This window comes from Micromesistius poutassou (assembly GCF_964030765.1).
Source record: "Micromesistius poutassou genome assembly, chromosome: 3".
NCBI lineage: Eukaryota > Metazoa > Chordata > Actinopteri > Gadiformes > Gadidae > Micromesistius > Micromesistius poutassou.
The window spans coordinates 9858221-9871634 of record NC_140273.1 but is presented as its reverse complement, the minus strand read 5'-3'; the positions used below and the strand labels follow the sequence as shown (position 1 = coordinate 9871634).

Here is a 13414-nt window from a genome sequence, read left to right as displayed (position 1 = left end):
TCAAAAGGCAATTTTTTCTCGCAGCATATATGAGAGCTGTGCACGGAGGTGGGCCTGCAGTGCAGCAGTGAGTATAGTCCTATGGCCGCGAAGAGGGCGTAGTCGGCAACAATTCCAATTTCAGCATACATTTTTCGAGTCCATTTGGGACCGATTATTATTTGAATCATCACTTGTGTAAATAAGCAGATTCTAAAATTGTAATACAAATAAAATTCTGTATATTCCACTAGTGGCACTACTGCTAAATTTACACAGACCCATTCTACTTCCACCACTGTGTCGGGCAGAAGGAACATGACCTCTAGGTATTTCAGCATGGGACAGGGTCAAGCTGTGATGCTCTACCGTACTACCCAATGGAAAGCTGCATTGTCAGGTGTTTACCCTGTTCCTGTCAGCATCATATGCCTGCACATGGATGCGATACAACAGTCGCTCTCTAAAAGTTAGTGAGAGATAAAAAAAATAAGTATGCCATGCAAAACACCCTGTTGACACCAAGCCACTGAATGATACTAGAGAGAAAGAGAGAGAGCAAAAATCATCATGAGATTCTCAAGCTGATTTTTCACAGCTTGGATTCTTCCCAAACTCATTTACTGAACTCAGTAACTCAATTGAAACAGATTGCTTTAAAGTTAAAGTGTTTTGACAGACAGCATGATAGACGGTAAATACACATTTCCACACATATGTTGATGAATATTGCATGTGATCAAAGCAGTGTTTCAGATGGGCTGCATGGCACAGACACAGAGGAAGTCTGGCTTTGGTGTTTCAAAATAATATTTGATATGTTTCCCTTACTTTGTCCTTCAGACAGATGGTGATCAGCCAGTTCTTAAGTTCTTTACACAGAAACGTTCTGCACCTGTTGGACCTTACTGTTTCAGCTGATTTTTGCATGTCGAGACGTAGTCCACTAGGCTATAAACAATGAATCTACTCAGTGAGTGTGTCTGATTCCTAGCTACATGTCAGTCATGGCAGCTGTAGTATTTCATAGGTCCTTAAAGCATCTTTATCCTTTCTCACAGCTCCATAGAAGTCCTTTTTTCTACAACTGATTGAGGCAAAAAAATATAGCCCAAACCATCACTGTATGAAATAATCAAGCTTGATGATATCCATAATAAATATGCAACATCTGTTCTGTTGAATAAACATGATCAGTCCCTTCAGGGTGATCTTGTGATTGTTGCGGCCGAAAAGGCTTGATTTCGCAGCAGCATTTCTCCAAAAATGTGGTGAAATAGGCAATGATTTGTGTGTGTGTGTGTGTGTGTGTGTGTGTGTGTGTGTGTGTGTGTGTGTGTGTGTGTGTACTATAATAAAGTTGCAATGATGAGTTAACAAAAAACGTGTGTATATATATATACACACATTAGTTAGTTGTAATATAAGTTGTATCTAATCTATATATATATATATATATACTACCCAGACACTAGCCGCGTTTACATGGACACTTCTGTTCCGAATAGAAGTGGAAGAACAGCTCAATCGGAATAAAAAATATATACGCCTCAATCGGAATACAATTCTCTGATCGGAATAGAATTCTATGCGGAATAGAAGAGGTGGTGTAGTCCGCTATAATATATATATTATAGCGTATACACTTATTCCGATTGGTTTGGGGTGGGTGCAGGTAACTTAGAGAGATGGCATCAGCAGCTGCAGTAGTTCGCAATTGGTCCGTCTGTACTTTTATGCAACCCGAACTTTCACTGTCAAGGAAAATGGCTTTTTTGCCTGATTCACGTCTGTGTATCACTCACTGCAAGTAGTCCGGTAACTTATCAAACCCAGCGGATTCGGTTGCTTAGCGACGTCAACGTCTTTGGCTGACTATTTCTCTGCTGATCAACACTACGAATGGTAACAAAAAAATTATCAAAAGACACACCGTGTGAAGTTATTTTTTCGTTTCGGAAAGTAGCCGTGTAATAATGTAGCCTATAGAACGTCGCCGGTTATTATCTAAAATAAGCACCTTAAGGGAGAAGCAAGACACCTCCGCTTCAAGTCGGGGTCCGGTTCGCCCTGTCGGGGCCTACCGTAATTTCCCGCATATAGGCCGGATCATGGATAAACCGCAAGCCTTTCATTTATGTATTTAAAAAAGCAGAATAAGCCGCACCCATATAGGCCACACAAGTTTCAAATGCGCTAATTATGTAATGAATAGGCATATAAAACCCTTCAGCCAAGTGATCACTGCAAATCGATGTTAAACTTGAACTTGCTTCCCCCCCTTTAAGACCAACTAGGTCTACTGCTTGGCACGCATTATTTTTGTGCAGCAGCTATGGACCTGTCTTTCTTTAGGCCTAGGCTACTGTCTCCGAGTGCGTGTCGCTGTTTAAAACCTGACGAGGTGTTCACCAATGAGCTAGTTTACCATAATAAGACCGCCATACGAATCTGGAAAAAATGAACGAAGACAGCGAGGATGCAGGGAGTTCAGCAAGGCTACAGCTGAAGATCAAGGTAAATAGGTGCTGATATATTTTAAACGTCAGCATTAGAGGAATTGACGTGTTCCCCGATGGACAAATTTTGAGTGCAAAGTTTGTGTGCGCCGTGCGGGCTTTGCGCACCGTCAAGGGAAAGAGGCGGTGGTTGAAAAATAATATTTCGACCGCTTATTAAGTTCACTCGTTGCTTATAATGGTTTATTCGTTTCCCAGTATTTCATTAATTTAGAAGACTTTGTTAAAAAAAAAAAAAAATTGGTGAAACACAACACTGCCAATGTGGCAGTTCCATGCGCAACGGGGATTTATAAAGGTGTACAATGGCGGAGAATGCGTCAGGAGCTGAATCATCACTACAGTAGAGCGAAGAAGTTTCTATGAGCGCTTCAGACCAACCTTACCAACAAACGATACAAACAAAACCAACAAAATCCATAAAAATGCCAAATAGTGATAACACGTCCATTAAGTCGCCGCCGGTCCAGATGTGTCAGGTGTGCGCAAGAGACAGAACGTTCGCTTACCACTTTTGGAAATGCCATGTATACAGTACGTTCGGATCGCATGACAGGAATAGATCTATTCCGATTAGAAATCTATTCGGAACAGAAGTGTCCATGTAAACGCGGCTAGTTACACCTGTCTTATACAACAAAACAAAAAAAAACCTTGACATGTCAGAAAAGCCTTCCCTTGCGTGGAGAGCTACCTTGCTGCTCATTTCACCACACCAGACTGGGACACTTTGTTTAATGGGGACAGAGTAATTGTTTCAAGTGTTCCTATTTTGCTTAAGGCACTGCTGTGAGCCTGAAATTTGCCATATGCTGCTGATGCGTTCTTTGTTGAAGTTGTGTTTAAAAGACAAATTTTATATTTGATGTTATAAAGCAGGCACTAGTGTTTTGTTTTTGTTTCCATTGGATTGGTTTTGTTTCCATTGGACTTTCTGGAAACCAAGCCTGCCATGTCGTTTCTTTTATTATAAAAGTGGAAAATGGAAATACAATAAAAAGAAAGCAGCAATTTATTTGATCTAAACATGATGCCATCATATCCTATCATAATGAAACTTGAGTTTTGCGATGTGTTTCATCCTTACTACATATATATATATATATATATATACACATTAAAAGTAATTGAGACATCGGTAGACATGCCTGCTTGTTCATAACTATAAAGGAGGAAGTGTGATTGACAGTAGTTCTATGTGGGGAAGTGTGATTATTAGTGAATCACGAGCGATAGTGTGATTGTATATGTACGCTAATATGCAAGCTTGCTTAATATTGCAGGGATTGGTTGATGTTGCATGATTTGACACGTTGCGAAATCCTGGACGGCCTGCATGATGTGTATTTTGTTTATTTATTTATTTAGAATTTAAAAACTATATTTAAAACATGGAGCTGCTCTGCACACTTTTAACTAGGCTGTGCGGCGGTGTAACTTTTTTTGTGGCTGGTCCAATTTTAATAACTTTCTTGTTCCAAATCTTTATTGTTAGTTACCAGCCTGACTTGAGTTGCATTGGAAGCGTCTGCTGCGGGGAATGAATGCTTTTGCTTTAGCTTTCTGCTAAATCGAAAATACATTGCACTTTCTACAACACATTTTTTAACTTTGCCTTTGTTTACTTTTACTTCTATTTTATTTTATTTTATGACGATGTTTCGATTTGAAGCACTTTGAGTCTGCCTTGTGTATGAAAAGTGTTATATAAATAAAGTTGCCTTGCCTTGCCTTGCCTAAATTAGTGGTGGATTTCATGATTTGTTTGCTTGATTCAGTTTGCGTCGGTCAGTTCACCAAGAAAAATCGTTCAGAATCATTTGTTCGTTCGTTCGTTCAGTCGCGTTTCCAGTAGCGGTGAATCACGGTTCTCAGCTGAGTCAGCCAGACTCAGCTCCTCCCTCGTTCTCATTCTCAAACGAATCATGATCGTGCAATGGTGCAAACGGTCATCAATCAACACAACATTAACTAAGTTGCCCGGCTGGCTCTCGTGACGTCTCAGGCCTCGAGTCTTCACTGCTACTGACTAGTGGGTGGGTCTGTGAGTCTCGGAGAACGAACGATACGAACGAGACGAACGAGAGAGAACTGAAACGGGGAATCAGGTCGATTCGTTCTTGTTAATCACTAGCCTAAATGTGCCCTGGTGTGTCTCCGCTCAGATCCTGGTCCACGTGGGCTTCCTGACGGAGGAGTCCGGTGACGTGTTCAGCCCTAAGGTCCTGAAGGGCGGGCCCTTGGGGGAGATGGTTCAGTGGGCGGACATCCTGACCGCCCTCCACGTGCTGGGCCACAACCTGAAGATCTCCATGTCCGTCAAAGAGCTGCATGGGTGAGTCATGCTAACATCACACTACTGCTAACACCATGCTACTGCACATCCTGCTCCACATGCTACTGCTAACACCATGCTACTGCACATCCTACTCCAAAATTTGTGCCAAGATCGTGCGGATTCTGTGTGCAGGATGAAGAGCACAGATTATTTTTTTTATTCATCAGATTATTAGGCGTCATGGTTTTACCGGGACAGTCCCGATTTTGAGTTGCGTGTCCCAGCAAAAGCCTGTCGCAGCAAAAGCCTGTCGGGACGCTATAATGTCCCGGTTTCCACCAACCGCTATGAAATGTCCCCTTTTGTCCGCGATTACATAGCCAACGTTGTCTTATTATAGCCTGATCATTAACTAAAAACCACATAGAATGCAGCGCTCGTCCCCCCGAGAGGACACACGCTGGGCGGAGATGTTTGCGTATTTCAGAAGCAGGGAGAGTCTGTGCAAAAATATATGTCTAATTTGTCAGTTTGCCGTGTGTCTGCCTGGCACTCATTCTCCCGTTGAGCTGATCTTTTCCATAATGAACAATACTTAGACTGAGGAGAGGAACCGCATGACCGTTCCACCTTAAAGGCGTTGCTTGTTACGCCAATTTTGATGACACCTGTCCGCAACTCCACGGCAGCAGGCTGTCTGCAAACAAATCGATTTTGGAGCAAATTTACTCCTCAAATAAATGTGTATTTGAAGAGCATTTGTCTCTGTATTGAGGTCATGTTTTTGGAGCTCTATGATTTTGACGTCAGACACACACACACACACGCACACACACACACACACACACACACACACACACACACACACACACACACACACACACACACACACACACACACACACACACACACACACACACACACACACACACACACACACACACACTACTGCTTTGTTTAAAAACTTTCTGAAGCTTCAGGCTAATTCATAAAAATATAGAAATATCGTCCCACACGAAACTCATTTGATGTCTACTCATTTTTTCTCATAAATGTGTAGATAGTATTACCAAAAACATACATGATTTTTACCCATTAGGCTTTGTTGTGAGCAGTAGTCCTACAGGACAGTGATCATGATTTGCCTCAATATCAGAATAACACCCATAGGACAAATAGCAATGGTTGGTGGAATGCCATAAAGTAGGTCTGCATATGCAGTAATCTTGTCCAGGCCCTGCAAGTCAGGATGTAGGCTATGAATCTTAATGAATTTTCAGGTAGTGGCCATCCCCAAAATGCACCAGAATACAGGAAATCACATCTACCAAATCAACATTTTCGGGGGGAGGACCCCCAGACCACCCGTCCCTGACTGCGCCCCACCAACAAATTTAACCACCAGCCACCACTGGTCCTACGTGTTGAAATTGAGCTTAATATCGGCGTCTATGATCTGACATGCACGCGCACTACTGTCACGCGCAAAGTGTCCCGGTTTTAGTTTCAGGAAATCTGGTCACCCTAGTTTAAGGGATATTGCTATAATGCCTTCTTTTTCGGTCACTTGGTTTTCTAGATTGCTTTGTTCATTGTTAGTATATCCTTGTTCATTCTCAGTGTGAAATGTAATCATTGTTTCAAACTAGCTTCCACTTTTTCCTCGGCGGAATTGAAAACCTATTGTTCAGGAGTCGACAACAGTAATGGCACCTTCTCCAGTAATTGTGTGCTGGGAATTAATGATAGCGTTTGACATTTCCGCTTCCTTAAAGTGTCAATGTGATTCCTGCAATTCAAACAAGGAAAGAAGTTTGTTGCATGTAAAACGTCATTATTCAAGCTGCTTTAACCAATCCAGAACAGGGCAACTGATGACGTCCCTGCCCTGGAGAGAGATTACAATATCGACTTTGCTCCTGAACCGTTTAAACTGTGTAAGAGAACTGTATTCTCCCAGTACAGTCTCTCCCCCAGTTAGCCCATAGATTAGGTGTGAGGGCCATTACCGCTGTATTGACTCAAACCAGCCGCATGTCCGTGGTCACGTCAATGCAGCGCTTTCGTGCCATGGCTGGTTAGCAACCCCCCTCCCCGTGTCAGTGAGCCATACGTTTCTGCTGACGGATAGCGCCATAACACGGCATATACACTCTGACAGCGATGCAAACGCAAGCGCAACACAAGTGCTTGAGCAAGTGCACACAACTAAACAAACATACACAAACGCACATACACACTGGGTTGTATAAATCTGCCCTGGTGGAGTGGGGGTTGCCTGGGCGCCCCCCCAGGGTCATTCTGTCTAGTCCAGGAGATATCTACTGCGCAGCCAAGACAGTGTTAATCAAACAGGTTGTCAGGTTTGCCCTGAGCCAATCCCTTTGAGATGAAAGCTTTTCTGTAGAGCAGGCGGCCGAGAATGAATGAAGAGAGTGGAAGAACGTTTTTCATGATAATGGATGCCTGATTTGATTAAAACGATATTTAAATGCACATTTAAAATTATATTTCTTCTTTAATATCGATCCTTGCATTTAAACACGACACCTTAAATCACACAGCTCTCTCTTTAGATTGGGTTTCCCCAAGGGTCTTTATCTCTTTGATGTTGTTTGTCATTGGGTTGACAATGGAACATTAATCGGGTTAGCGATATATTTCTATATATCGTCCTGTCCCTATGGCCCATCTCACAGCTCTCTGCCTGGGACAACAGCCTGCCAACGCCGAGAATTGAATTGAATAATGACAAATGAAAATGCTCTTTCTTTGCACGTCATGTCTTCAGGGTTAGACACTAACGTTGTCTTCTCGCATAGAAACCGAAAGATGTAATTAAAACAAGACTTGTCTTTTCTGACTTGTCTTTTCTTTCTTTTTGTTCCTGTCAGTCTATGACTGACAGGAACAACTTTAATTGCCTATTGTTTTATTGTCGTTCTGTTTTCATTCTGCTGCGTTCTCGTCACCTGGGCCTGTTCTGTCATCACTTTTATTGAAATCGGGTCTCATATGTATTTTTATTGTTTTACGCTTGACTGTCAGAACAATTTCCTTTAACCCTTTGTTTTGGTTTGGAGAAAAACGGGTCTTTGCGTTGTAGTTTTGAGTTTTCGTTTTTTTTGGTGAGAGCTGATTCGTACATTTTTGAGTCTAAACCAAAGAAAAAAGTTAATTCTATATTGGCTCATACAGGATTAGGCACAGCCAACCAGAACAGAAAATCTCTCGCTCTCTCACATTTCACCCACTAATGGCTGATGAAAGGCTATGGCATTTCTTGCAAAAACAACATTTGAACCATAACTCTTACCGACAGCACCCTGTCGGCATTCATCAGTTCAGAACCATCCTCACCGGTCCTTCAGGACAGAACTCAGGCCTCAGTTATTGGGCAAGTTGAGTACACTGGTTTGACCACGATAAATCATTTATTTGTGTCTTGTCGAGACATAAAAAGACGGTGGTGGTGGTTTGCTCCCAGCAGTACTGATTTGAACGCAGTCCACAAGAGAAATTATTTTGCGGATGAATAGTCACGAAATAGAAAGGTCTGGAATTGTCATGGCCAAAAACCACGAGTGGCATTGCTCAAAGGCATTCACGACCAACGATTCAACAACATTAAAGGGAATGCTCTTGATGGATCTCCTCCAATGTATCACTAGATCTGCTGACGCATAAGGGTGAATGGCTTCTGTTTTGCACGTCCAAGGCCTCTGTGTGTCCCTCCACCTCATCTCACAAACACAAACACAGGAAACAACCCCCCTGACCGCAAAGTGTTCCGACGTCTCTTTTGCAAAGCGGTTGATTTTTAAAAGCATCTTTTTTTATCAAATTCTGTTTGGCACAAACACAAGGGCGATACACAACGAGCGCTTCTCACGAGCCCGCCGCAGTCAAAATCATTTCTCGTTAGGCCCTCCTCCGTTTTCATTCAGATCGGGCTGATACTTTGGCAGCGGTGCTCAGGGTTTTGTCGCTGGGAGCTGGTGGTGGTGAGGTGGGGGCGGGGGGGGGGGGGGGGGTTGCAATTATTCTCTTTCAATTGACGGCTCGCTGCTGCAGATGGAATCAGCTCTCTTTGTCTGATGCCGCAGGGAGTAACAGGGGGAGCCAGATGAGGTTTTTTTTTCCAAATGTTGAAACTGGCATTTCTGGTCTAAACTCTGAGCTCTCCATGGTAGAGTAATGCCCTGCGTGCCCCGCCCACATGAGGCTATGTCAACGGCCGTATCAGAGTTTCTGGCTGGGATCTCAACGAGAGAGAGCATTTGGCCACAGATTTAACGATGATGGACTTCAGTAGGGGCTGGAATAGGTTTCTATCTGCTCATAAATTATTTTTGTAAAAGTCACTGACTATTTAAGACAATATTTTGACTTGATTTGTGCGTGCGTGCGTGCGTGCGTGCGTGCGTGTGTGTCTGCGTGCGTGTGCAGGTACGTACTTGCCTGTGTGCTACCCCATCCACAAATAACCCTCTCAAAATGACTTGAGGCCCAGGCACACAAAGCAAGGCCTTTGTAATAAGAAAGAAAGAAAGAACTTGTTTTGTGCCACGACAGGCGGGGCAAGCAGGTACAGGGAGATACAGCCAGGCAGGCTAATAAACAGACAGGCAGACAAATAGCCTGTCAATTTGGCATACAGGGACAAACAGGGAAGCAGACAGAGGGGAAGGGAAGTTGAGGGACAACAATAGGCTCACTGAGACTACCTAGTTAAAGTTTGCCACAAGGCCAAAGACGGGAACAGCTTTGCCATTGATGGGCTAATGTTGCCCGGTGGAGCCTACCCCCACATTAAACCGTGTGTGTGTGTGTGTGTGTGTGTGTGTGTGCACATTCCGTACTAAAGCGTGCAGCATTGCGTTTTCTTTGGGATGATGGTCACATTTGGAGCTTGTGAATGGCCAGGGAGGGAGCAGTGGTGAGCTGTAATTGGACACTGGGGGGATGATTAAGGCCAGTGTTGTTTGCGTTTAAGGCAGCTGTGGCCTTTTGCTTTATGTCCTAGGTGCATGCAGGTGGGTGGACAGGGTTACGATGGATACACATAAATATCATGGACACATAGATCTATACACGCTCTCTCTCTCGCGCTCTCTCTCTTGCTCTCTTTCTCTTTCTCTGGCTGTCCCATAAATATCATGGACACATAGATCTATTCTCTCTCTCTCTCTCTCTCTCTCTCTCTCTCTCTCTCTCTCTCTCTCTCTCTCTCTCTTCCCTAAATACATCTCTCTGCTCCTTCTGTGTTGCATGTGTTTGTGTATGTGTGTTTACTGCAGTGTTGCATTATTCAGTTTTAGCATTCCAATGGTTCCTTGTTTATTCACAAATATTTTGCCTACACATGCTATTTTTTGTCTCTTGCAAAATTAACACACACACACACACAGACACACACACACACACACACACACACACACACACACACACACACACACACTGATTAAGCAAGAAAGAAATAGGCAGATATGGAGAGAGATTATCATCAGTGAACAAAAACAAAAAAAATCCAGATTGCATCCACACACACACACACACACACATACAGCTCCCAGATCTCGATACAACAGAGCATGAATCTAATTCAACCTATTGCCTGTGCGGTGCTGAGTGCGCTCTCCTCTAACAGAGTGGCGGAGGAAGAGGAGGGCAATGCGCCTGCCAATTAGATTGGCAGTATAACCCCAGATACATCACTGAGTCCACCAGAGTGGACAGCTGCACCCCCCCCCCCCACCTTTTCCTGTATACCAGACTGCTGAACCATTGGCAGACCCCTCCTCGCCTCCCCACCACTACGGAGGGGGGCCGATGTGATGGGTCAGCATCCCATTACTTAATCACGTTAGGATGGTTAGGGTCCAACACACAGCCACACCATGACAGAGACCGGGGGGAGGAGAGAAGGAAGTAACGAAGGAGAGAGGGATGGAGCAAGTCACAAAGGGAAGGAGGAAGGGAGAGAGTAAAGAACGAGGTGGGAGGGAGGATCAAAACAAGGAAAATAATAGAAGGTCACACAAAAGATTGAACACGAGATGAAACTGGACAGAGGAATGAAATGACCCCATTCCCCGTGGTGTCCTTGGGAGCCTGAAGCCCCCCCCCCCCATGCCACCCAGCGCCCCGTCGGCTCCAGGGAGATGATTGCCTGCTGTGTGAGCTGCAGCCGTGTGGTGAACTACAGGGACCACCACCTGTGGGACACTGCAGCAAGGGGCAAAACAGCCGCTGCCACAGCCCGTGCGATCTGATGCATGCTAGGGGCATTACCAGACCCAATTGGCTCTTATCTTTGGAATGTGTGCTGCCCAATTTAGTGTTAGCGTCTTTGCCACCACAGAAACGCTTATCACGAATGTGTGATTGCAAAAATGTCGCTGAGGCACTGAGACGATGGCAAATTGTCTCTGTGGTGGAAAAAAAAAGAACTGACTGTTGAGAATGTGCACAACATAATGAACTCCACCATCTTCAGATGAACCAAAACATTAACCTTTACAAGGGCAACACTGACATTTTCAAGGAATATAATTGGTCAATTTAGCTTATTAGATTTCAAAGTTGTACCATGGTCTATCTCATTTTAAGTCAAGTTAATTTAGTCGGAATTAACCATCTGTACCTCAGGTAAGGGTAATTGTTCCCGTCTTAAATGCCCCTAGATCTAAAATGTTTTGACAGTTAAAATGATTATGACCTTTATTCCGAACGTCCCAGTGTTTCTTCCAGTCCTCCCTCCCTTCCCATCCATCTATCTCTCCCTCTTCCTCTCTCTCCCTCTCGATATCTCTCCCTATTTCCTTCTCCCTCTCTCTCTCACCATCTCTCCCCCTCTCCTTCGCCATCTCTCTCTCTCTCTCTCTCTCTCTCTCTCTCTCTCTCTCTCTCTCTCTCTCTCTCTCTCTCTCTCTCTGGAAAGTGTCAGACTGGCCCACATTCCTCACGGCTGCAGGTGACCAGTGTTGCCATGGGGATCTCTCTAGAACCCCAGCCTGTATCATTACGACAGGTGGAACGGGAAGGAGGGAGGCGGGCGCACGGCCAATTAACACGTCTGGCTCAAGCCCCGACCAGGCAGTGTGAGCCAAAGAGACTCCGTACAAGCATCCCTGTCGGTGGTTGTTGGCTGTGGTCGGGGCAGGGTGCACGCACCTTCAGGATCTGGGCTCTGTCACGCGGGTCTTCATTCAGACACGGTCAGCATCAGCAGGATCAACAAGTGGCTCGAGTCATAGAGCGCTGCATGCTGCGGTTTGATTGCTCCAGCTGAAGTTTTTTATTAAAGGGGGCATATTATACCACCAGGTGTGAGTGTGATTAGCCATTACAAGCCATTTTGAAAATGTGCCGCTTCTGACATCACAGGTGGGCGTGTCCACCTAGATGTGTATGACGGATAGATGAGCAACGTTTGCTACAGTCCACTGGGTAGGCTGGTAGACTGATCTATCCAGCACACATCTAGGCGGACACGCCCACCTGTGATGTCAGAAGCGGTAACTTTTCAAAATGGCTTGTAATGGCTAATCACACTCACACCTGGTGGTATATTATGTCCAGTGATGGGCAAATTACTTTGAAAAAGTAACTAATTACAGTTACAAATTACTTCTTAAAAAAGTAATTGAGTTAGTAACTCAATTACTCTATTATAAAAGTAACTAATTACTAGGAAAAGTAATTTTTGCGTTACTAAAACAAAGTAATATGTCAAAGAATTCGGCTTTTTAGAAGCATGTTTCACACGCCAGTTTCATAGAGTAGAACAGCATAGAGAGATAATTAACCTTAAACAAATATCCTTTGCCATGGGGGGGGGATATGAACTTCAATAATTCAATTTATTGCTCATCAACATAATATTTATTGAAACTGACACATCAGCAACTGGCATAACAATCCCTTTCAGACCTGATATCAAATGTAGCTACAGTAGAAATGTCTACTAAATCCTGACTGTTTTCTAAACACATACAGTATGGTTCTAAGTCAGTGGTGCTCAATCTTTTCACCTGGCTGTCAAGGACCCCAAAAGGTATTTCGTCTCTGACCCACATCTGAAAATATTATGTTTCAGTGCAAACAGTGCAAATTAAAGAAGAAACAAAAAGGCTTACATGTTCAGACAACTGTCTTCTATACATACAGTGAGTAGCCTACTTCAAGTACTTTCTTTGCACAAAACTAAACAGTTAAACAACATAAAGTGATTTAAATACTAGCATAAATTAAACAAATCAGCACTTTATCAGAACAATAACTGTTAGCTGGTGTATGCTAGACATAGTACAGCCTACTTCAAGGTGTTCCTTCATGAACAAAAATACAATTATGGTGCATTTAGAAGCAATAGGCATATTGGCCTGCAATGCTTTTAACACTAGTGCAAATGAAAGAAAACAATTTGTCTTGCAATTTCAGACAACTGATCTGGTAGACATACAGTAGCCTCCTTCAAGTATTTTCTTTAAGCAAAGTAAACCATTAATCAAAATAAAGTGCTGTTAACACTAGCATAAATAATAATAAAAAAATCAAACTGTCTGGTAGACATACTGAAGCCTCTTACAAGTTTTTCATGCATGTACAAAAAGTACAGTGAAACAAAATATGA

The 13414-nt window shown here is 43.5% G+C and overlaps 1 protein-coding gene across 1 annotated transcript in view; it reads left to right on the top strand.

Moving 5' to 3' along the window:
• The window catches only part of mgat5b (alpha-1,6-mannosylglycoprotein 6-beta-N-acetylglucosaminyltransferase B), a gene marked incomplete at both ends in the record, with an annotated part of 133331 nt that overhangs the window by 67231 nt on the left and 52686 nt on the right, over window positions 1-13414 (top strand). The window contains one exon of the mRNA XM_084465126.1: window positions 4664-4833. Coding sequence (XP_084321252.1) covers window positions 4664-4833 — 170 coding nt within the window. The remainder of the gene's footprint in view (window positions 1-4663; window positions 4834-13414) is intronic.